Source organism: Lactuca serriola, chromosome 7 (genome assembly GCF_051521515.1).
Source record: "Lactuca serriola cultivar US96UC23 chromosome 7, Lser_US96UC23_V15, whole genome shotgun sequence".
Classification (NCBI taxonomy): Eukaryota; Viridiplantae; Streptophyta; class Magnoliopsida; order Asterales; family Asteraceae; genus Lactuca; species Lactuca serriola.
The window spans coordinates 42,168,771-42,190,702 of record NC_136414.1 but is presented as its reverse complement, the minus strand read 5'-3'; the positions used below and the strand labels follow the sequence as shown (position 1 = coordinate 42,190,702).

The following is a 21,932-nucleotide window of genomic DNA, read 5'->3' as shown; positions in this document are numbered from 1 at the left end:
ACCTTCTCTAAAGACACAAATGGGTTTAATGAATAACTTTTTATAAAATCACACAAATTAAATGCTTCTCCATCAACACATATGGCCCGTAAGGACTTGATAGTTTGGAAATTACGAAGTGAGAGGCCGGCAGCTTCGTTCATTACTGAACTAAAAATAAAAAACAAGTGCAATTATCATAGTGATGTGGCACTTAGCTTCCTAAACGGTGCTTGAGACAAAAAATAACACCTTGGAAACATCTGCGCACGAGGTCTTGTCTTTACAGTTTGTATAAAAAAAACCCATTACATCACAACAAGCATAGATCTTCAAAAGCAGCCATGACAGTCAAATCCGTAGCATACTCCATCCTGGTGCTGAGGATCATCACTCTTCTGATCTTAGCTGCTTCAGCCACGTACATGGCTCTTAACAGTTACAAACTTGCAGGTCAGAAGAAGATTACTTGGAAAGATCTCAAAACTTACAGGTATATATGCGTCCCTGGCACCTTACACCTTTTGCTTTTATCAACCAGTAAACACGCATGTAATTTAACAATTTTCATTTATGATATGATAGGTATGTTTTCGCGACTGCTGTCATCGGTGTTGTCTACACGCTGATTCAAATTCCTTTCGCTTTATATTATGCACGCACGGAGAAGAGGTTGATTCGTCATTCGTGTCTCCCAGAGTTTGACTTCTATGGAGATAAGGTAAGACCAATGGGAAATATATATATATATATATATATATATATATATATATATATATATATATATATATATATATAGAGAGAGAGAGAGAGAGAGAGAGAGAGAGAGAGAGAGAAAAACACGAAATGTTTATACACTTTGTCACAAAAAATGTACAGCGAATGTGACACTAAAACACGATTTCTTTTGTTTTGTGTAAACATCCAACGTACGTTCCTTTTTAAAAGACGACAACACACATTATTTCAGATTAATGGTAGACACATATGGTGGACTTTAAATTTTGCAGTTGGTCAGCTATATTTTAGCAACGGGGGTTGGTGCAGGCTTTGCTGCATCAATGGAGTTACGGGAAACGGTGGATGATTTTGTTGCTCTCATTGCTATCATATTGGCTGCAGTAAATGAAAACATCAATTTGGCGTTCAATCTTGATAAATTCCTTTCCGAAACTCATAAGTTTCTTCATCGCGGGATCATTGCTACTATTCTCCTTACTATTGGTTTCGCTTTCATGGCCATCACCTCTATTCTTTCATCCATTAATCGCACCCGAACCAATAGGTTCTTCAGTTAGTTGGCTATTATTCTTAAATTTCTGATCAGTTGACAAGTAATAATGTAATATATAACAATAACAAATTTAGTAATAAAATAAGGTCGAAAAACCATTTTTAATAACAGCCTTAGATTTCTAGGTAGGACTTGGTCACCATTTGTAATGGAAAAAAGAGAATAATTATTTGTTAAATTGGGTAAATTTGTAATTCACCATCCAATGTACTAGTGATTTATGATTTGTTAATTTGTGTGTTTAACCATTGATGATATCATGGTCAATTTTTAATTAGGTTGTCCTTAGGTGTAATAAAAATTGTTTCTTTTTTGTTATATTTTGTTTAAAGAACATTACTGAATGAGATTTAGGCTATGTTAGGCATACTAGCTGAAAAGCGTGGTGATAGCTGAAAAGTTAGTTGTTAAGATTTGTGGGAATTATGTGAGTCAACATGGTATCAGAGATTCTAGAGCGAGCCAACATGCATAAATGAAAAATGACTCGTACCCGACCTGATACTTCAACCAAGTTTGATGGCACCACCCCCGATCCAACTTTGTACACAGCCTTGCAGTTGTTCTTATGTATCTTGACTTTCACCCATCAAGATATTACCTACGTTGTTCATGTCTCCACATGCATGACCCTACATTCATTCAGGGCACTTTTCACCATGGTCTTCAACGTTATGTCTCCCCTTTTCGAGGCCTGATCGATCGCTTACTCTGATGTTGATTGGGCATGTTGATTGGGCAGGTTGTCCATCCATTAGGAGTTTCACCTCCGGCTATTATGATTTTCTTGGTCAGAATCTCTTAGCATGGTCTTCTAAATGTCAAGGCACCATTTCTCGATCTAGTGTTGAAGCTGAATATCGTGCGGCTGTAAATGTTGTTGTTGAAACTTGTTGGCTTTGCAACTTACTTTATGAGCTACTTTATCCACCCTTGTCTGTCACATTGGTTTACTGCGACAATGTTAGTGTTGTTTACTTATCTTAAAATCTGGTTTAACATCAATGCATCAAACATATTAAGATTGACCTTCACTTTGTGCGTGACATGGTAGCTATAACATGTATTTTTCATTATTTCTCCCTTGTGTCAAAATCTTTGCATTTCAACTCGTACGATAGGCATATGTGAGCTATTTAGTTCATCAATTAAAAACATCCTTTAGCAAGACATTTGTGGAGTATTAAGAAGCACATGCACCATGTAGGAACAAATTTTCGTTTTTAGTATGAAAACTTTCTATATTTTTTGTAAAGTTTTTAAAAAGAAAGTCAATTTTTAAAAAATAAATTTCACAAGAATTTCAACCAAAGATTACTTTTTGAAAGGAAAACAACATTTATCTTAAGATGAAAATTGTTTTATATTATCTTTTGGGGGGTAATTACTAATCTAGCCAAAAGCAATTTTTAGCCAAAAATTAGGAAATGCATAGTAATGATATATCCCCTAGATCTTCGGATGTAGTCTTTAAAAGAATTAGTTTTACCATTCAACAAGGCTTAGCGGCATAGCTTGCTGCCCGTTTTCCATCTCACTTATTGTACAATGACAATTAAAATTTTATTTAATTTGCAAAAATAAAAATATTAATCATAAAAAAAAGTTCCAAAATAACCCACGAAATCGTAAGTATTTATATTCGTCTACTGTTTCGTGTTTTGTATAAAAAAATTCATTTTCAAGATATAAGACCATAGGTATTGTAAAACCTACAGTTTGCTCTCTAACACATATGGTTTCCCAAACTGTAGGCTACGGTTTATGGAAAGTTTACGTTTATTTTTTATTTTTTTTATTATTTATTTATTTTTTTCAATCTACGGTTTTAACAGAAATTCTACGGTTTTATCAAACAAACTACGATTTTAATTTTAATTTTTTTTAAAATAGAGAGAATTATTTTGATTATAAAGAATGTTTATAAAAGGGAAAATACCGGCAATAATAAAAAAAATAGGGGGTATTTTCAAAATATAGACACAAAAAATTGGATTTCCGGATATAGACATGGATTCCGTGGAAGTAGCTCCGCAGAATGACAAAATCGTAAATAAATCAGTGTATTAAAAAAAAAAAAAACTCAAGATCCATTCCGTGGAGGTAGCTCCGAGGAATGGATCTTCAGATTTTTTTTCACATCGATTCTTCAGAATTTATATTAATTCCCCAACTAATTATTTTCAAGAAAAAGATTATGATAGTATGATAATCTTTTCTTGACATAATTAGTTGGAGAATGAATATAAACCCCGAAGAATCGATGTGAAAAAAAATCCAAAGATCCATTCCTCGGAGCTACCTCCGCGGAATGGATCGTGAGGTTTTTTTTAATTTATTTACAATTTTTTCATTCGGCGGAGCTACAGTAGATTCCGCGGAGTTACCTCCGCGGAATGCATGTCTATACCCGGAAATGTCCATTTTCATGTCTAAATTTTGAAAATACCCCCCATTTTTTTACGATTGTCGGTATTTTCCCTTGTTTGAATCATTGACTTGTGATGAGTTTATAGGAGATGCGTAGGTGGTTGTGGACTTGTGGTGATGTTTTGAATGAAAATAGATCATTGCAAGTAAGATCATGTAAAAACAAATTCCATATAAAATAACCCATGTTCCTTTGTTTTACTTAAGGTTGGTAGGTGTCATATTACACTTTTCCAACTGTCATGTCATTTTTCGTCACACCCTATAAAACAAACTGGTGGGTGTCATACCACACTTTAGTCTCTTTGTGTTGTTTATTGTTAATTGAATAAAATATAATAACTTATAAATAATAAAAGGAAAATACTTCATAAAAAGATTAAACAAAATACATATTAAATTAAAAAAACATAACTGAAACATAGTATAATAATATGTGACATCTACTCATCGTCGTTCGGCACGTCATCAAATTTCTCGTCCGAATCTCCTTCAAACAATACTGATTTGATGTATGTATCGACAAACAAGTCGTCTTCAACGAAATCGTCAATAAAGGGACTGGTTCGAGCATTGAAGATGTGTTCTACCAAATCAACACGAAGGTTGTGGTGCCCACGTTGGTCGTATACTTCCCATCGGGTAGCTATGTACGTCTCCGAACCAATACCAACTCCTTCAACATTTGGTAAATTTTCATTCTCATTGTAGCGAAAAATCGCTTTCCCCTCATCTTCTAAAATCATATTATGCAATATGATACATGCGTACATCAGGTTACTTATTCGTCTATGATCCATAGATCGTGTTGGTACCAGGATCGGTCATGAGGATTCAAATGCCCAGGTTGAGTGGGAAAAAAAGTCCCTTAGGCCCTAACGTGTAACGAATTAAATTATATATACTAAAGTTTTTTAAAACGACAATAAACTTTATAGGAATAAATGTAAATGATTTTAATTTTCAACAACATAAATGAACATTTTTTTCGGTCATGTCTCTTTAGCTGGTAGAGTTGAAGTGGCAGCCAGCCAAGGTTGCTAATTCACTCATCTCCCACCCGTATTACATCAATTTACGTGCAAAGAACTACCCCCGAAGCCCCGATATCATCCTGAGACCCGAAGCAAGTCCCGAAGCCTGAAGATCCCTAGAAGAAAAGAGTTTCCGAGCCGAAGCTCTGGCTGCGAGAAGCCCGGTGTGTGAAGATCTTCCAGTTTTACCGAAGAATACTACTTTTAGAGCCGTAGTGTTGTCCAAGAATCGTCTAATCAAGTGAGTGTATAGTCCCTTTCATAAACACGATTTTAATACAAGTATTGGTTGAATGTATTAACTAGATGTTTTGGGTGAGTGTGTAGTCACTCTCTTCTAACACATAAATAGGAAATATTTGCTATGAAATGCGTGCTATGTGTTTATATATTGTTTATTTAAGATGAGTGCAGAATGGATATTTTATATAGTTTTAAATGAGTTAAACTGTATATGTATTTTACATCTACAAATATGTTGGGTAGAACATGGATAGATGAGATAGTTTGTGTGTGATAAAAGATTAGTTGAATAATGAGATCAAGAGGTCAGTTTTAAATCCGTGAGCATGGATCAGGTAAAGAGATAAACTTGTTATTAGTCTGGGAGTATGGATTAAGACTAAGTTAATTGTCCCTAGTCCGGGAGAATAGATTGGGCATAGTTATTGATCTGGGAGTATGGATCAGTTCAGGAGATTAGTTTTAGATCCAGGAGTATGGATCAGGTGAAGAGGTTAGTTTTAGATTCCGGGAGTATGGATCAGGTGAAGAGATTAGTTTTAGATCCGTGAGTAAGGATCAGGTAAAGAGGAAGGTTTTAGATACGAGAGTTTAGATCGTGTCGTTGTGAGGATCAATGGGGTGGGATAAGAGTTGATTTTATATGGTGAAATTATACAAGTTTGTGAGTTCTAATATATATATATATATATATATATATATATATATATATATATATATATATATATATATATATATGATATAACATTGTAGGATGAAAACCCTATATGTTCACCAGGCTCCCAAGCCTGACCCACTCAGTTTTCTTTGTATTACAGGTTATGGCACGAGAGCATAAGTTGGCTGACCTAACGAGAGATTTTGGATTATAGGCCAGTAGTTATGAATAACTGTTATAAGGTCTATTTTGTTCTGTTTATGCTTTTGGTCTGTATTGAACATGACATCCCGAGATTTTGTTATATAATAAAAATACATTTCTTTACAGAAATGCTTTGATAAATTCTTATCATATTTTGTTTTGGGAACGAATTCCGCAACTGTTTTCTGTAAAAGATTACTCTGATTTTAAAAACAAAGCATAAACAAATCAGTCTTTTTCTGACCGTGAAATTGGAGATGTCACATAAATAGCGACTGTGATATAGGAAAATCACAGCTTTATCAAACGTGTATAGATAATCTTGTGTCATGCACTCTAACATCCTCATATATTAATCCCATAAGTTCGGTCTCATGCCGAATGCTAGTTGACGAATTCCAACCTTATATTTTTGGATTGTGGAGAAATATTTTTTTACCTCTTCTTCCATCAACCCGATGCCGAAAATATGGAAACGATTTTGCATATCATTAACGATGCATAAAAATAATACCTTACGCATCCGGAACCGATGCCTAAATTTTTCCGCGAACACTACATCATCAGAAATATAGTCGTTCACCGATTGGTTGTGTGCGCTTTACGGTCTCTCCATAGAGGAGGATTTATTTTTTTACGCGAACTTTCGCATTTATTTTCTTGCAAATAAGCAAGTGTTGTGTGGATGACGTCCCCCATAAACTATGCTTCCCGCAACGCCAACACATCGGACGAAGTCTAGGAAGAATCTAAGAGAGAGTTTTGTGTTGTTTGGTGATTTTAAAACGAAAAGTAAGGTTTAATTTATAGAAAAGTGTTAGAAAATAAAAATAAAAAAAAATAAAAAAAAATAAAAAAAATAAAAAAAAGAGAGAAGAAGAAGAAGAAGAAGAAGCCAACGGCTTATTTCCAAACGGTCAAAAGAAATACCATGCGGCAAAACCACCACTCACTTCCCGCATACCGCATTTTTTTATGCCTTATATCGCATACCGCAACTTATCACGGTATGCGCTACAAGGTGCACCGTGTAGTCTAAGGAATGAAAAGGGTGAAAATGTTTTCTTGAGTTTTTCCTTAAGGAAGTGAAATGTGAATCGGGAAGGAAAAAATATGCATTTTTCCATGGAAATTATCCATCCAAATGTGTGCTAATTGAGAGGATTCTCATCCTTTTCTTTCCCCTTTCCTTCCCTTTTCATTCCACTTCTTTTCATTTTAAATCCAAAACAAAACGATAGTGATTTTCCTGCGAACAAAGACAGTTTTAAGGGGTTTCTAGTGTGGTACCGGCAATCCCTAGCTTTTCTGGCCACAATGGAAAATTTTTCGATTTTTCAATTTTTTTACTTATTTTTCATGTATTGGCAACACCTATTCATCTTGACAACACCTGCTATGTATTTCTGCGTCCGTCCCTGCCCGTAAATTAGTTACAAAATTAGTAGTTATTTGTATAAAAAGTGACAAAGTATATTTTGATTAAAACACTTCCCATTGTACATATATTTGTCTTTAACAGATCAATAACGACAGTTTTTATAAATTATTTGTAACATTAAGTTTACTCTTAAAATAATCACCGATAAGTGGAACATTGCAATTTCTTTATCTAAAAGGACTTCTTCTGTAGAACACACAAGAGTCTAGGGGAAGCTTTTGTAATTCACGCATTTCATAGTCTCATGTAGAAAATATTTGGATAAAACCGAAACGTCGGTTAATTGGAAATGGCGTCGACATCCACCGTAAACCCCTTGAATGCAATGGAGGAATCTCCAAATTGGCTTGAAATGCCTCACGAACTGATGGCAAATATACTTCAGAGATTGGATGATGTAGAAATACTCAACAGTGCACTTAAAGTATGCACAACATGGTGGAGAATTTGCAAGGATCCGGCAATGTGGAAAGTCATCGACATGCACAGACCGATTGATGCTCGGGATGTAGATTACGATCTTGAGGCGCTGACTAAGCAGGCAGTTCATCTAAGTTGTGGGGAATTGATCGATTTCAGTATCTCGGGGTTTGGCACTGATGATCTCCTTGATTACATTCTGCTAAGGTAGGTTAATTTCTTCCCCTTCCCAATTCCCATCTATCTATTCAATTTAATTCATACGCACCACTTCCAACAGTTGTAGATCTTAATTCGACCTTTCAACTATAATCTTCTAATTAGGAAAAATTACTAAAGTTTGTTGATTTTTTTGGTTCTGAATGGCGATCACTTGTGAACAGCTCAAGTAAACTTAACAGTCTTTGCCTTACGGACTGCTACAATATCACAAGCAGTGGGTTGAGTCGTGGGCTCGAAAGAGTGCCACAATTGGAGAAACTTCACATTTCTTACACGTCTTGGAGGGTAAACTACAGCGAAGTTATTGTACCAAATTGCCCCCAACTTAAGTCCTTCAAGTTGGACAAAGAATGCATAGAGATAGGCCTTACAAATGACGATGATGCCCTTGCCATTGCAGAAAACATGCCTGAGTTACGCCATCTGCAGGTGTTTGGTAATAAGATGACAAACACTGGACTCCAAGCCATTCTTGATGGATGCCCTCACCTCGAATCCCTAGACGTTCGTACGTGTTACAACATTAATATTTTCGGGGATGAAGTAAAACTCTGCAAGGAAAGGATCAAAAATTTCAAGTGTCCTGGTGACTCGATTGAAAACTGCACGTTTCTTCCTCCGTTTCATGTCTATGTGGACCCCAATAATCAGTGGGGAGATTACGAGCATTATGATGATGGTTTCTATTATGATGATTATGATGATCCTTCCGACTATATATGATTTCTTTGTTGGGTTCACAAAGTATTTAGTTTTATGTTTTTAATATTGCTTATGTCTTTGTGTTGTTTGCAGGTGTAGAACTTTGGCTTTAGATATTATATATGTATCTGCTTAGAAGTGTTATGTTTTTAGTTCATGTAATGCTAGCTAGTTTCGTGGACTAAAGTTAGGAAATATCTAACAATGTACAAATATTAAATGCACTAGGTAAACATCTTTTTTACTTTTGGAAAAGCTTTACCTTGAACTCATTATGCTATCTCTTTGACATTACATCCACTTTGTTGGTTTTACACCCAAATGGTCATATGAGCTTTGAGTGATAATACTTAAGCAGCTGTATCCATTATTGTTACTCATATTAAACTTGTTTTGATCAAATAGATGCTTTAAACTCATGTTTTTATAATAGCTAGACTTTATTAAAATGAACAGCAAAAGGTTGGAATTACAAGGTACAATACAAGGGGTTGTTAGCCCATGCATCCCGACCATAATAAATCCCTACCCCATTTAGCTCTACTTTTAAGCCCCGTGTTGTCCACTTTTCAATGCTTTCGAGGAAAACGAGGTTCATATTTTTAACAATTGCTCCACTGAAAAAGAGATATGTGGTCACCTTCTCAGTTGGTGGAAAGATCTTCCCTTTGTGAATGATTTATTTGATTATTTTTTTGGGGTTAAACTCTTGCTTTGATGGTGGGTAAGTTAATTTCCCTCCTTAATGATGAGACAGTGAACTATCCTCCCCCATTTAGACACTAGCACCAGTTACCCGTATTCAAGTTTTCTCCAATGTCACCGTACCTCTTGGTTTTAAAAACCGTAAAACGCCCTAAAGCGCTAAAGCCTTTAGGGACCGATGTGCTAAGCGAAAGCGCTCGCCTAAAGAACATGATGCGCCCCAAATTGAAAAAAAATATAAAATATATGGAAATATTTATAAATACCTAGAAATCTCATCATATTAAATCATAAGTACTGATAAATTATAACTAGAAATCGTCTAAACTATCATGCATGATAACAAATAACTTATGAATTATGTGTATGACTTAACAGTTAAGTAACACAAGTTAATAGCAAACAACTTAACAGAAAATATATAAATATAATGACCAAATTACATACTTCAGACTATAAGAGTTTAGAGTTTCAGACTTGAGAAGAGAATAGAATATGTAGATTAGTATTATGAAATGGAAGTAGAAAACATTAGCATAGTTGATTTTCGATTACTTGGAGAAGATGAGTTGGAGCGATGATACGGTTTGCTTTGTTTGTGTAATCGTGTTTACTGCCTCTGTCAATATTGATTCTGCGTTTCCATCCCTTTCCTTTATTTATATAAACCTACTGGCCCGTCTAACTTAATTAAAAGCCCATTTTCTATTAATTACCTTAAGCGCTATTAAGCGTTGAAGCGCAATGAGGGAAAAAGCGGAAAAGGCAACCGCTTAAGGGAATCGCATCGCATCTCATTACTTGAAGCGTTTTCAGTCATCGCTTGGGCGCCTAGCGCATTAAGCGCGCCTAGGCGGCGCTTTTTTAAACCAAGTCGTACCTATAAAAGAGGTTGATTAAATATATATTGAGATGCTCCATGTCAATATAAATATTGTTGATTCTTTCTTAAACGGTGTTCCGGCTAGAAATCAACACTCCCAACCCTCTTTGATCACCATAAAGACATTTAATTACATTTCCCCAAATCGTGTTCATATCGTCCCTAAATCGCCACCGCTATTTCGTTAAAAAAAACAAAAAAAAAGGTAGAGAGCTCTTAAACTGCAAATTCCCAGTCCTCCATGCTCCTTGGAGTTCACCATTTTGTCTCATACAATCCAAGTTATGCTCTTGGAAGGTTTACCCCATATAAAACCTTATAACTCAGATAACACGTATAAAATATTACCAAATGGTATCATTCTAATTGCCTTTCAAATGAAATAGTACCGATGTACATATATAAAGGGAATACAAAGCCATGCGTTGAGAAGTATAATGTAGAAATTAATATAAATGGGCTAACAACAAAGGGTATAATAAAAAGGTATAATGTCATAAGTGAGTATTTAAATATAAATATTGTTTTAAAAATATCATTAAACTACAAAACTGTTGTAGCATAACAAGCTATATGATTTGTATCCAAAATACCCCTTGGTTTCCTAGAGTCAAGCATCCGCATTATTTTTACCATAATGGCAAAACCTGATTCACCATAATGGTAAAAACTGTTAGGGATTTATTGCATCAACTACACAATCAAAGGTAGTGAAATAATCAAAAGATTTACCTAAGTGCACATCCATCCTAGAGACTAAGTTTTACTAGTTTTAGCAACATACTTTAAATCAAACTAAAAGAATAGAACATGTACCTCTTAATCTTTAGATCATTTGATTGACACCTTGCAATCAGGGTCGGCCCTAGGGGCCGGGCAAGTTGGCGACCGCCCTGGGCCTCGCCAAATGTCGGAGCCCTATGAGTTACGGTTCGTGTATAGATATAATATTAGATTATATTAGTATAAATGCGCAGATATAACAAAAGAAAAAAAACAAAATTGGAGTTGAGATGGTTAAGGCGTTGATGGCCGTGAATGACATAAAAATGTGCTCCTAATTGGTATGTGAACGTAAAGTTTGGACAAAATTAAGAAGAGCTAGATTACGATGGGACTTAGAGCCAAAATTATGGTACAAAAAACGAGGAGTCTGGGAGATTACTTTTTTTTGGAACGGCATATGACTTATGCGGATGAAGCGTCCCGTTTGACAGTTGCTATCCGAAAAAGTGTTGACCAGGAAAGGTCTGTCTGAGTAATAAATTTCTGATTGAGTAAGATAGCATGTTGTTTGATAGTCTATCTGACTGAATGTGATGACCGATAAAAAATGACCATTTTACCCTTGTTACTCTATATTAATGGATGATGTTGCTGAAAAAATATAAAAATATACAAATTGTCATACAAATATTTTAGTAATCTATAAAATTGGAGAGGAGAAGAAAAAACAGGCATGGTATGACAACTAGAGAAGAAAATAGCATTTATTTGTGAAATTATAACGAAAATGGTATTTTAGTAATTTTAACAAGGAAAGATCCACAAGTTTTTTGGGTTTGATATTCTACAACTTTTGGCTATTTATACACGAATACGATGGTAATCCAAAACAAAGACATTGATTTTCTAATGAGATTCACATCAGTAATTTCGTGAAAACCTATCTTCATCAATTTGATGTTGCTTCACCAACGTGATAAGATGTTCATAGCTCCAAGATCTATCTTTTTAAGCTCACAATCTGATATGTTCTTTCCATTCTCTTGATCAATGCAGCCACTGAAACCTAAATATTTGTTCCTGCATATGAATACAAATGATTCTTTGTTCCTACATTTACATAACAATTACACATTAATTCAAATATATTAAGTGAAAATCTTTGTTCCTACATATACAAATTAATTTCAAATAGCTTGTTTGTTCCTGCATATGCATAACAATTGCATGACTTTAAGATGAAACACCTATAATGCACTTTCTACAAACCACCAACAATAAAAATAAATATAAAAATAAATGTCTAACAATGTAGAAAATTTCATATACACACAAAAATTCATAAGCAACTCGAACCTACTGATTTAAAGAAGAAACGATTGTAAGTGAAGCTTGATAAAAGAAAAGTCGTTTTCATTTAGGCTTTTCATCAAACACCTGGACTACATATTTGATGAAACAATAATTGACATAGTATTTTGTTGGATTAGTGTCTAAGTCCATAACTATTTTGGTATGTACTTGACCCGATTATGAGCATGGTTCTTTTGGGTTGCCTTCACCATAGCAATATGTAGGATGAATTAAGGAGAGAAATGTTTAAATATGATTTATTAATATATTATGAGAATAATATATTAAAGGAGAAATCATATTGTTTAATTAATATTAGTCAAAAATTAATTAAGAATTAATTTTGTGGCTAAAAGAGATTAATTAAATTTAGGGGACTGGACTGTAATTATTGAATAATTGAGTTAGTGGGTTAAGGACTGCTAAAGGAACAAGGGGTGAACGAAATTATGATGGTAGCCCATCATATTTTCGTCCATGGCCTTATCCAGAAGGTTCCATGGGCTGCTTAGAGTTTAACCTGTCCATTAGGGTTTTGACTGAAACCCTAGCATCCTACACAAGTATATAAAGGACCCCTTAGGCCCCAAAAACGTGGGTAACTGAATCCTTATGGTTTCTAGACGTTTTTGGGTGCCTCCTCTCTTCTCCTTCTTCATCAAGTTGCTTAGTGTTGTTTGTGACTCCATTAGAGGTGCAACACTTGAGGCACTAAGCTTTTGAAGCCAATCCAAGCAAGGAATTGATTGTTATTGCTATATAACAATCAAAGGTAATTCTCTAAACCCTAATTTAGTTTGTAATATGTTAGATCTAAGATTGTAAGTCTTTGATACATTGCATGTTTAATAGAGAAACCTAGATCCAAGCATTAGGGTTTGTATGAGCACATAGGATTGTTCTTATGCCTAAAACCCATCATATTTAACAGGGACATCATTAAGAATAGAGCATATAATCGACATAATATCTTGAGAATAGTATCATCAAAATATTAATGGCTTTCTGAATAATAAAGCTATTGCAACACCTACTTGAATTGGGTTTGTGATTGGGGAGAGTAGAGATATACCGATGAGAAAGAAGCAATGAAGAAGATGGACTATAGAAATGGTTGAGGAAGACACTAATGATTTGTGCCTTCGTTAGTGCTGCTATGGAGTGGAAGGAATCGACGGTAGGTGTGGGAGAAACGAGCCGCCGAAAGAGGAGAAGAAACGGAAGCGCTCGAAGAGATACATTAGAGCAAGGGTATGATTGGGAAACTTTCTTCCTATCTCGGTCAGCCACTTGCCCGGTTCTTTCTCAATCAGATCTTTTTTTCCAAGTCAGAAGCCCAAAATTGTTTATCAAACACCTTATTGCTGATCGAGTCAGATAAAAATCGCTAAAATCGCTGACCTGACTCAGTCAGACACATCAATTTTTCAAACATAAGAGTTTTTCACTTTTCATTGCCATATGATAATTTTTTGGCGCAACAATCTGAATTATTTATTCTCTCATCTACGCTTCTGTCACCTCACTGACACCACAAATCGCAGGACTTCACCGTGGGTCGCCTAACTGCCTAAAAGTAAATTGCCCACTTGCCTGTTCGCACTAAATTGATAAAATAACTGTAAGTTTGTTGAGTTGTTTCTCCTGTTCTTTTACCATTGATATTAAATTTCTAATCTCTTAAAATCTTAGATAATATATGTATTTGAGTATTTGACAGTGGAAAATAAGTAATTGTGGTTTTTTTATAGCTAAAAATCAACTAACTGAGCATTTAATCTCGGACAAAATGACTTATGAGAAATTTGGAATTGGAGGTTTTTATGGTTTATGGTTATTTTCATCATATATGTAGAGTTTAATATTAAGTTTCTTTGGGAAAAGTGATTCAGTAAAAAGATAGATGACTAGAAGTAACAAGTAAGAATACCAATCATTACAATGTTGCTAAGAAAACATTTATTGCAGGTGAGAAAAAAAAAACAAAAAAAGACAAAACATTGAACAACTAATTGAATCTCAAAAAGAACCTATGAACAAAGTTATGAAAACAGTAGGTTCTTGTAACTTCCAATAATTGAAAGTTATTTGCTATCCGTTACAATTTGTGCATGTCTTCTAGCAATATGGCTATAAACTTTGCTAAATTGAAGGGACTCCTTTTTGCGTTTGCTCCGGGCCTCAGATATGTTGGACCGAACCTGCTTGCAATGAATAGAGAGCCTAAAGTAGAACTCCTCTAATATAATCGGAACCAAGACTCCAAAAGCAAATATTTTTGTCAAAAACATAAATATAATCGCGTAAATATGAACTTTTATATCAAAAAATAAAAAATAAGACTAACTTGTCTGTTTATAGCGTCTTTCCATGAATAAACTTCTCGAAATATTAGACGAATCGGTATGGGCAACCAGGGTTGCCGTTTTTTCGACGTGGCAGCCTAATAACGCGGGTATAACGGACGGAACACCGTCCCTGTCCTGTTATTAGGCGTTACATTATGGGCAGTTAGTGTGGCAATGGGAGGAAATGCCCAAATTTTCTCCATTTTTTGGTATCGGTCGAAAATGTCCTTTGAAAGACGGTCGAAATGTATATATATATATATATATATATATATATATATATATATATATATATATATATATATATATATATATATATATATATATCATGGTTGTAGAAATCGCTAATCGGTGGATTAGCGATTAGGGATTAATCGGCGATTAGGTCCGATTAGGGCCGATTAGGTCCGACTTTGACCTGCATTGACCAACCTCGATTAGGTCCAATTAAGTCCGATTAGGTCCGATTAATTCCGAATTTGACATGTATTGACCAAACCCGATTATAGTGACCGATTAGCAATAAATCTCATCGGTGGAGGTCCAATTAGCGATTAATCACCAATTAATCGGCCGATTAGGCCGATTTCTGCAACATTGATATATATATATATATATATATATATATATATATATATATATATATATATATTGGCGAGTTTATGTGTATTGAGGGTGGATCACTTGACCCACCTTTTTTTATATATATAACAAGTTGTATATAATTTTTTATTGTGACCCACCTCAAAAAATATGTGTGAACTATCTAAATATTTTTAGCAAAAATATATATATCAAATTTTTACAGCCCTTGTTTTATGTTTTAATAGCCCAATATATTTAGGGTATAATCCAATATGCATATAAAGCCCAACAGATTTTAAATTAAAAAAAATAATAATAATGTTAATCAAGAAAGTATCACAGCGGCGCATGTTCTTTGTTCAAGCACTTGCCCAGTTGCCCACTACCGCACTGCTGGTATGTTGATTAGTAATTTTTATTATTTTTTTGAACCTTAAGTATTTGCTTGTTAATTGTTGGCAAATGGCAACTATTTTATTAATATCGAATCTGTGAATTTTTTTTCTATTGTTTTGATTGTTTTATTCGTAATTTTAAATAGGTTTTTTTATTGTTTCTAAATTCAATGTGATTGATTATTTGATTGTTGTTCATTTGTTTGAGTATTTGATTGTTGTTTGTTTTAGAAATTCAATCAATAATGTCTTTATTCAAGTTTTTTAGAAAGATTGATAAAAAAGCAATACAAGAAGATAATGAGCAACATAAGCATATGAGACTTGATTTAAGTTCACTACCCGTTGACCCGGCAGAACGTCCCGTTATAGAATATTATCATGTGAATCAAAGAGATGAAATTAGAAGAACATACTTGCAAAAAGGACCTTTCCAAACTCAAAACTATAAGTTTCCACAACGTGATTTTGGAGGTAAACAACGAAGATTTAATATATCTTGGTTTGATGACAATAAATATTGGTTAGAATATAGTATAAAAGAGAATGTCAAATTTTGTTTATGTTGTTATCTATTTAAATCCGCATTTTGCTTTATAATTAAACTAGATTTATTATTAAAATATTTTGTAGTTATGTTATGCTAATTAAACTTTTATATGTTAAATTTTAGGTGAGCTTGAGAGTGGTATCGGTTTGAACCAAGAAGTGGGTATCAAATGACCATTTGATACTCGATGAGGTTCTCATTTTTCATCTTTATTGAATATCAGAAATATATATTCTTCCATTTGTGAAGTACTTGGAGACCTTGGTAAAGATAATAGTTATCGTGATCGTAAAGCTGAAGCAATTCGCATCTTCAGGTTATTAAAATCCTTTGATTTTGTGTTTTGTCTACACTTAATGGTTGATATCTTGGGAGTCACAAATCATTTGAATACAACATTACAAAGAAAATACCAAGATATTGTAAATGTCATGAATCAAGTAAGCAGCTCTAAAAAAGCAATTCAAGAAATTAGAGATGTAGGATGGGAACCACTTTTAGGGAATGTTACTTTGTTTTGCAATAAACATGATGTTAGAATCGTGGATATGGAAGATGAATATTATGATGGATTCAGTCGTCGAAGAGGTTCACAGGTATATAACATTTGATATTACCAATTTGATTTATTTATTGTGTTTTGTAATTAGCTTATTAAAGATTAATTTTTTTAGGTTAACAACTTGCATCATTATCATGTTGATGTATTTAAGGCGGTGATTGATATGCAACTTCAAGAGCTTAACCATCGTTTTAATGAAGCCAATACGAAATTACTTCTTTGCATAGCTTGTTTGTGCCCGTGTGAGTCTTTTAAAGCCTTTGATTTGGATAAGCTAATGGAAATGGCTACACTTTATAAGGAAGAATTTCGAACAGAATATGATCTTCAAGTTCTTGAAGTTGAACTTAAAAATTACATTAAGGATGTACGAGAAGATGAACGATTTAATCAATTGAAGAGCATTGGATAACTTGCCAAAAAAGATGGTTGAAGTAAAAAAGCATATAATATATCCTAAGGTTTACCTTCTCTTGAAACTTGCATTGATCTTACCTGTTGCAACAGCGAGTGTGGAACGTGCATTTTCAGCAATGAAGTTGGTAAAGACTGATATACGCAACAAAATGGGTGATCAATTTTTAAGTGATAGTTTGGTGTCATATATTGAAAAAAAATGTTTTAGATATTATTAGTAATGATACAATTGTGAAATTATATCAAGCTATAAGACCTCGTCGGGTACAATTGTAAGAACTTAAATTTTCTTTTTGTTCTTACTTTTACGACTTGATCCGATTCGAACCCGCAATAATATTTTTTTAGTATTTTTCTTCTTTTATCGGTTTCTTTTAAATAGTGAACCATGTGGTTTTACGTTCTAAACTCGCCACTGTGTGTGTGTATATATATATATATATATATATATATATATATATATATATATATATTTTCACTTCATTTTTTTTACATACCTTCTTATCTCACTTCATTTTTTACACACAACACGATATAGATCAAATCCCAACACTCATTCAAACACAAACATGTCCCTTCCTCTCGGTTTTTGCACAATATGAGGTGTACGCGAACATCCTCATCTCCCAAAGCACACAGTAACTTTCAATTTCCGACAACTTTTTCAATCCCGCTTCACACCTACCACGATTCCCTACAACCCTTCCACAAAAACCTTTTCAACACATTCGCTACCATGCAACAAAATACCACAAAACCACCACCAACGCAAGAAACGGTACCCGAGATGCAAGCGGGGGGAAGCCAAAAAAAAATGGCCAATAAAGGGTGAGCAAGAAGGAAAGGGAAAGTGGTCGCGGTGGAGCAATCGGAATAAGAACCTCCAACATGGTGGACTGCAGAGGAAAAATACGCGTTGGCGATGTCGTGGTGCGGAACATCAAAAATCCAACTCAGAGAAATGATATGAGAAAAGTTGCTTTTTGGGAAGTTGTGATCGGGAAATCTTGGACTATTTTGGAGAAGGATGAAAATTATTGTAATCACGATATGTTGTGTAGCAAGTGGACTCAAATAAGCAAGAAGTGCATCAAGTTCAATTCCATCTACAACAATTTTTTCTCGCACAAGCAAAATGGTGTGACCCATTTTGATGTTTATAGAGCGACGAGGGACCAATATCATGTCGAGACAGATCACGTTTTCGAGCACGAAAAGATTTGGGAGATTTTTAAGGACAACCCAAAATGGAATTAAACAGACACATTTTCGAAACAACAATCCAAGAGGTCTCGCGGCTCGGGTTCGGTCGACATTTTTGGCGCACGCATGAACATCGACCTCAATGCGAACATAGATGAGCTACCCGACGACTTTAATGACATCGAAGAGATATCCCCGTCTTGACGATCAATATGTCGCGAAAAAGCGAGGCGAGCTTAACGACATGCAAAGGAAAGCGAAAGTACACTTTGAGAACAAGCGGAAATGAAACAGAAATTTGACGCTCAAAACAAAATCGCGCTTAAAACATGTATATGAGTTGCAACGTGAGCATTTGGAGTTCCTTCGTCGAGAAGCCGAGGAAGATAGCATGAAGAAGTATTTGACTATTCTTCAAACTAGCGAGGAGAATATACCACCGAGATGGGCAAAAGTGTTCCGAAAAATGAAGGCGAAGATTGAGCGGAGATATTTAGGCGAAGGATAGTGTATCGGTTTTATGTTTTTGAAATTATTTGGACTATGGTATGTTTTCGGTCAATGTTTTTTTTCTTTCTTTGTAATGTCGTTTTTATTTTTAAAATGGTATGTTTAATTAAGTATTTAATTTAAATATTATGATATAAATTAAAAAAAATTAAAACAAATTAGAAAAATAGAAATTAAAAACATAAAAAAAAATTAAAAATAGAAAATGGTAGATGTTATCACATGTTATTTGGTGTTGCTATTTTCCACATTGGGTGTTATAAGGCCAAAAGTGTGATTATGATGATGAAGTTGACATTTTGAATGTAATAACATGTTGCTCACACCCAATAGACTTAAAAAATAGTTACCATAGAATAAGTTAGTAAACACTTTTAACAAAAGTTGTTATTAATTTTTTAAATTAAATCCAAACACCCCTCTTAGGTTTTACCAAAAAGTGACCAAACTTTTTTATTAGAGAAAAATGACAAATCTAGCATAATTGCCTAATATTATTTTTCAATAAAAATCGAACTACTCTAAGAAATAAAAATTTATTTTGTCATATGTCAATCTTTTATGGGTTTTGACATTTGTCATTTTGTTGTATTTTTTAAATAAATAATATCCACACGTCAATTTCTAATTTTTTTTTCAAATTTTAAAATTAAAAAGCCACAAAATATTTATATTTATATATGTAAAGTATTAAATGTAATAATTATGATACTGAATTGAAATAAATATGTTTCTTTCTTACATATTTTAAAAACACTTAATATTTACATTTTGATATTCAGATTTGTTTTAATTAATTAACTCGTATAATACATAGGTCTCATACTTAATAAATTAATATATAACCGAAAGAGTAATTAAAAGTAGGGCCTCATAGAATGCGATTATATAAGGATAAGATGATAATTATATAAGAATTTGATGGATATATGCTATCGGTGTTAAAGTGATAACCGTAAGACGGATGGGTATGAGTAGGGATAAGCAAAGGAACCAACCTGGCTGGAACCGGTCTGGAAATCGAACTTTGTGGGAAATGGGAACATAACCAGACCGCCGGTTTTACCGGTTCTTGCCGTGTCTTCAATGTTGGAACCGGTCCTCGAGAAATAACAACATACGGTTCTGGTTTTTGACGGTTATACCGGTTCCAAAAATCCACAAAAATATCGTCCCGGTCCCGACTCGACCGGTACCATCGGGTTCCAGTTCTGGTACCGGTTCCCAGTCCATATGCTCATCCTAGATATGAGTCAAACTCTCCATATTAATTTTTAGCCACATCGAATGTCATATCATTTTTATATCACGTTCATTTTTGTCACCACACCATGTATTTATAGGCTAAAATGATTAAAATAAAAATAAAAATAAAAAAAATTAAAGATTGCTATCTTCTCCTGATCTCCTCCATTGGAAGTTACTCTATGTTGCCATCTCCAAATCTTCCAACGGGACATTAAGAAGGGGCAATGTTCCTCGGCATGGAGGGAGGCCATCTGAGCCTCTCCATGACGTTCTTGAGCCATGCCTAGCAACCTAAGAATCCTTTTTCAATTTTTCTCTAAAAATCATTAAGGATAAATGAAAGATGCAATTTCTTTTTTCTCAAAGGACTGAATCTGTAGAACACAGAAAAGTCGAAATCACTTTTGTCTGGAGAAAAGAGAATTTTGGGTGATCGAAACGTCCCGTAATTAGAGATATTAAAAATACATTGGTAAAGTAAAACCATTGTAACTTATATTTGAAATGGCGTCGACCTCCGCAGCAGACCCGTTGTTAGCAATGGAGGAAACCCTGGATTGGTTGAAAATGCCTCATGAACTGATGGCAAATATCATTCGGAGATCAGATGCTAAAGAGATACTCAACAGTGCACTGAAAGTGTGCACAACATGGTCGAGAATTTGCAAGGATCCGGCGATGTGGAGGATCATCGATATGCATGAACCAGGTGAAGCTTGTGACGAGGATTACGATCTTGAGGCGTTGACTAAGCAGGCAGTCGATCTAAGCTGTGGGGAGTTGATCGATATCAGTATCCAAGGTTTTGGCACCGGTGATCTCCTTCATTACATTGTGCTACGGTTGGCTTCTTCCCCCTCACATCGCCATTAATCTTAGTCTTCTAATAATTTTATGTTGCTGAATTTTGTTGCTTTTATATGGCTCTGAATGGTGACTTGTGAACACAGATCAAGTAAACTGAAGAGTCTTTGCCTTAAGAACTGCGATGTCACAGGCGATGAGTTGAGTGATGCAGTCAAAAGGGTACCGATGTTGGAGAAACTTCACCTGTCTTACATCTCTATCGACGCATACGACATCGAAGTTATTGGACAAAATTGCTCTCAACTCAAGTCCTTCATGCTGAACAGCAAAGAGTTCGAACCGCACCCACAAACTGAAAATGACAATGATGCCCTTGCCATCGCAAATAACATGCCTGAGTTACGCCATCTGGATCTTTTTGATAGTGATATCACAAACAAGGGACTCAAGGCCATTCTTAATGGCTGCCCTCACCTTGAATCCCTAGATGTTCGTATGTGTTATAACCTTGATCTTGATGGCAGTATAGGAAAACTTTGCATGGAACGGATCAAAGACCTTAAGTATGCTGATGACTCGGTGGACAACTCTTGGTTTCATTACTGGATGCATGAATATGATGAATCTTACGAAAGTGATAGCGATTAAGATTATCGTTCCAGTATTTTCCATAGAGGATGAAAATGATATCAATCATCTTGATTTTAATTTTGATTATGGTTAGTATCGTTGGTAATATAAATTCAGGAGTTTGTTCGTGTTGTTTCTAATCTGGACATGGGTTAGCCACTAACTGGTGTGAAGCTTTTGTTTGACATATTTTCTATCTGCCTGGAATTGGTTTAATGTTGGTATTTTTCATTTCCTGTGAACAACCTGGTTTCTGGTTTCTGTGGTCGAAATTGACAATTCTCAACTGAAGTACAAGTTTAATTCCATGATATAAGCATCCTTTTTGCTTTCAGAAATGCTTTATGCTAATCTCATTATGGTGATCAAATTATTTGGCACAA

At 34.6% G+C, this 21,932-nt stretch overlaps 3 protein-coding genes and 1 pseudogene across 3 annotated transcripts; all 4 read left to right on the top strand.

The window, feature by feature from the left end:
* The first annotated feature begins 330 nt into the window (after positions 1-330).
* LOC145063480 (CASP-like protein 4D1) lies at positions 331-1,408 on the top strand. Its single transcript, XM_079011076.1, has 3 exons — positions 331-472; positions 565-700; positions 990-1,408. The coding sequence occupies exons 1-3, from the start codon at positions 405-407 to the stop codon at positions 1,275-1,277; spliced, it is 492 nt and encodes a 163-aa protein (XP_078867202.1). The 5' UTR covers positions 331-404; the 3' UTR covers positions 1,278-1,408.
* Positions 1,409-7,572: 6,164 nt separating this feature from the next.
* On the top strand, positions 7,573-8,882 carry LOC145062530 (F-box protein SKIP19-like). The gene is made up of 2 exons (XM_079010122.1): positions 7,573-7,910; positions 8,087-8,882. Exons 1-2 carry the CDS (start codon positions 7,573-7,575, stop codon positions 8,646-8,648), a joined length of 900 nt encoding a protein of 299 aa, XP_078866248.1. The 3' UTR covers positions 8,649-8,882.
* A 6,985-nt stretch (positions 8,883-15,867) lies between these two features.
* On the top strand, positions 15,868-17,146 carry LOC145063909 (uncharacterized). The gene is made up of 4 exons (XM_079011470.1): positions 15,868-16,096; positions 16,296-16,334; positions 16,422-16,768; positions 16,847-17,146. Exons 1-4 carry the CDS (start codon positions 15,868-15,870, stop codon positions 17,144-17,146), a joined length of 915 nt encoding a protein of 304 aa, XP_078867596.1.
* Positions 17,147-20,616: 3,470 nt separating this feature from the next.
* On the top strand, positions 20,617-21,567 carry LOC145063908 (F-box protein SKIP19 pseudogene; annotated as a pseudogene).
* The last annotated feature ends 365 nt before the right edge of the window (positions 21,568-21,932 follow it).

Coding starts and splice junctions, on each gene's coding strand:
- LOC145062530 (XM_079010122.1), top strand. CDS start 7,573: ATGGCGTCGACATCCACCGTAAACCCCTTGAATGCAATGGAGGAATCT. Junction 7,911..8,086: donor CTTGATTACATTCTGCTAAG/GTAGGTTAATTT, acceptor ACTTGTGAACAG/CTCAAGTAAACTTAACAGTC.
- LOC145063909 (XM_079011470.1), top strand. CDS start 15,868: ATGTCTTTATTCAAGTTTTTTAGAAAGATTGATAAAAAAGCAATACAA. Junction 16,335..16,421: donor CGGTTTGAACCAAGAAGTGG/GTATCAAATGAC, acceptor CCATTTGTGAAG/TACTTGGAGACCTTGGTAAA. Junction 16,769..16,846: donor GTCGTCGAAGAGGTTCACAG/GTATATAACATT, acceptor TAATTTTTTTAG/GTTAACAACTTGCATCATTA.
- LOC145063480 (XM_079011076.1), top strand. CDS start 405: ATGGCTCTTAACAGTTACAAACTTGCAGGTCAGAAGAAGATTACTTGG. Junction 473..564: donor AAAGATCTCAAAACTTACAG/GTATATATGCGT, acceptor ATGATATGATAG/GTATGTTTTCGCGACTGCTG. Junction 701..989: donor TTGACTTCTATGGAGATAAG/GTAAGACCAATG, acceptor TAAATTTTGCAG/TTGGTCAGCTATATTTTAGC.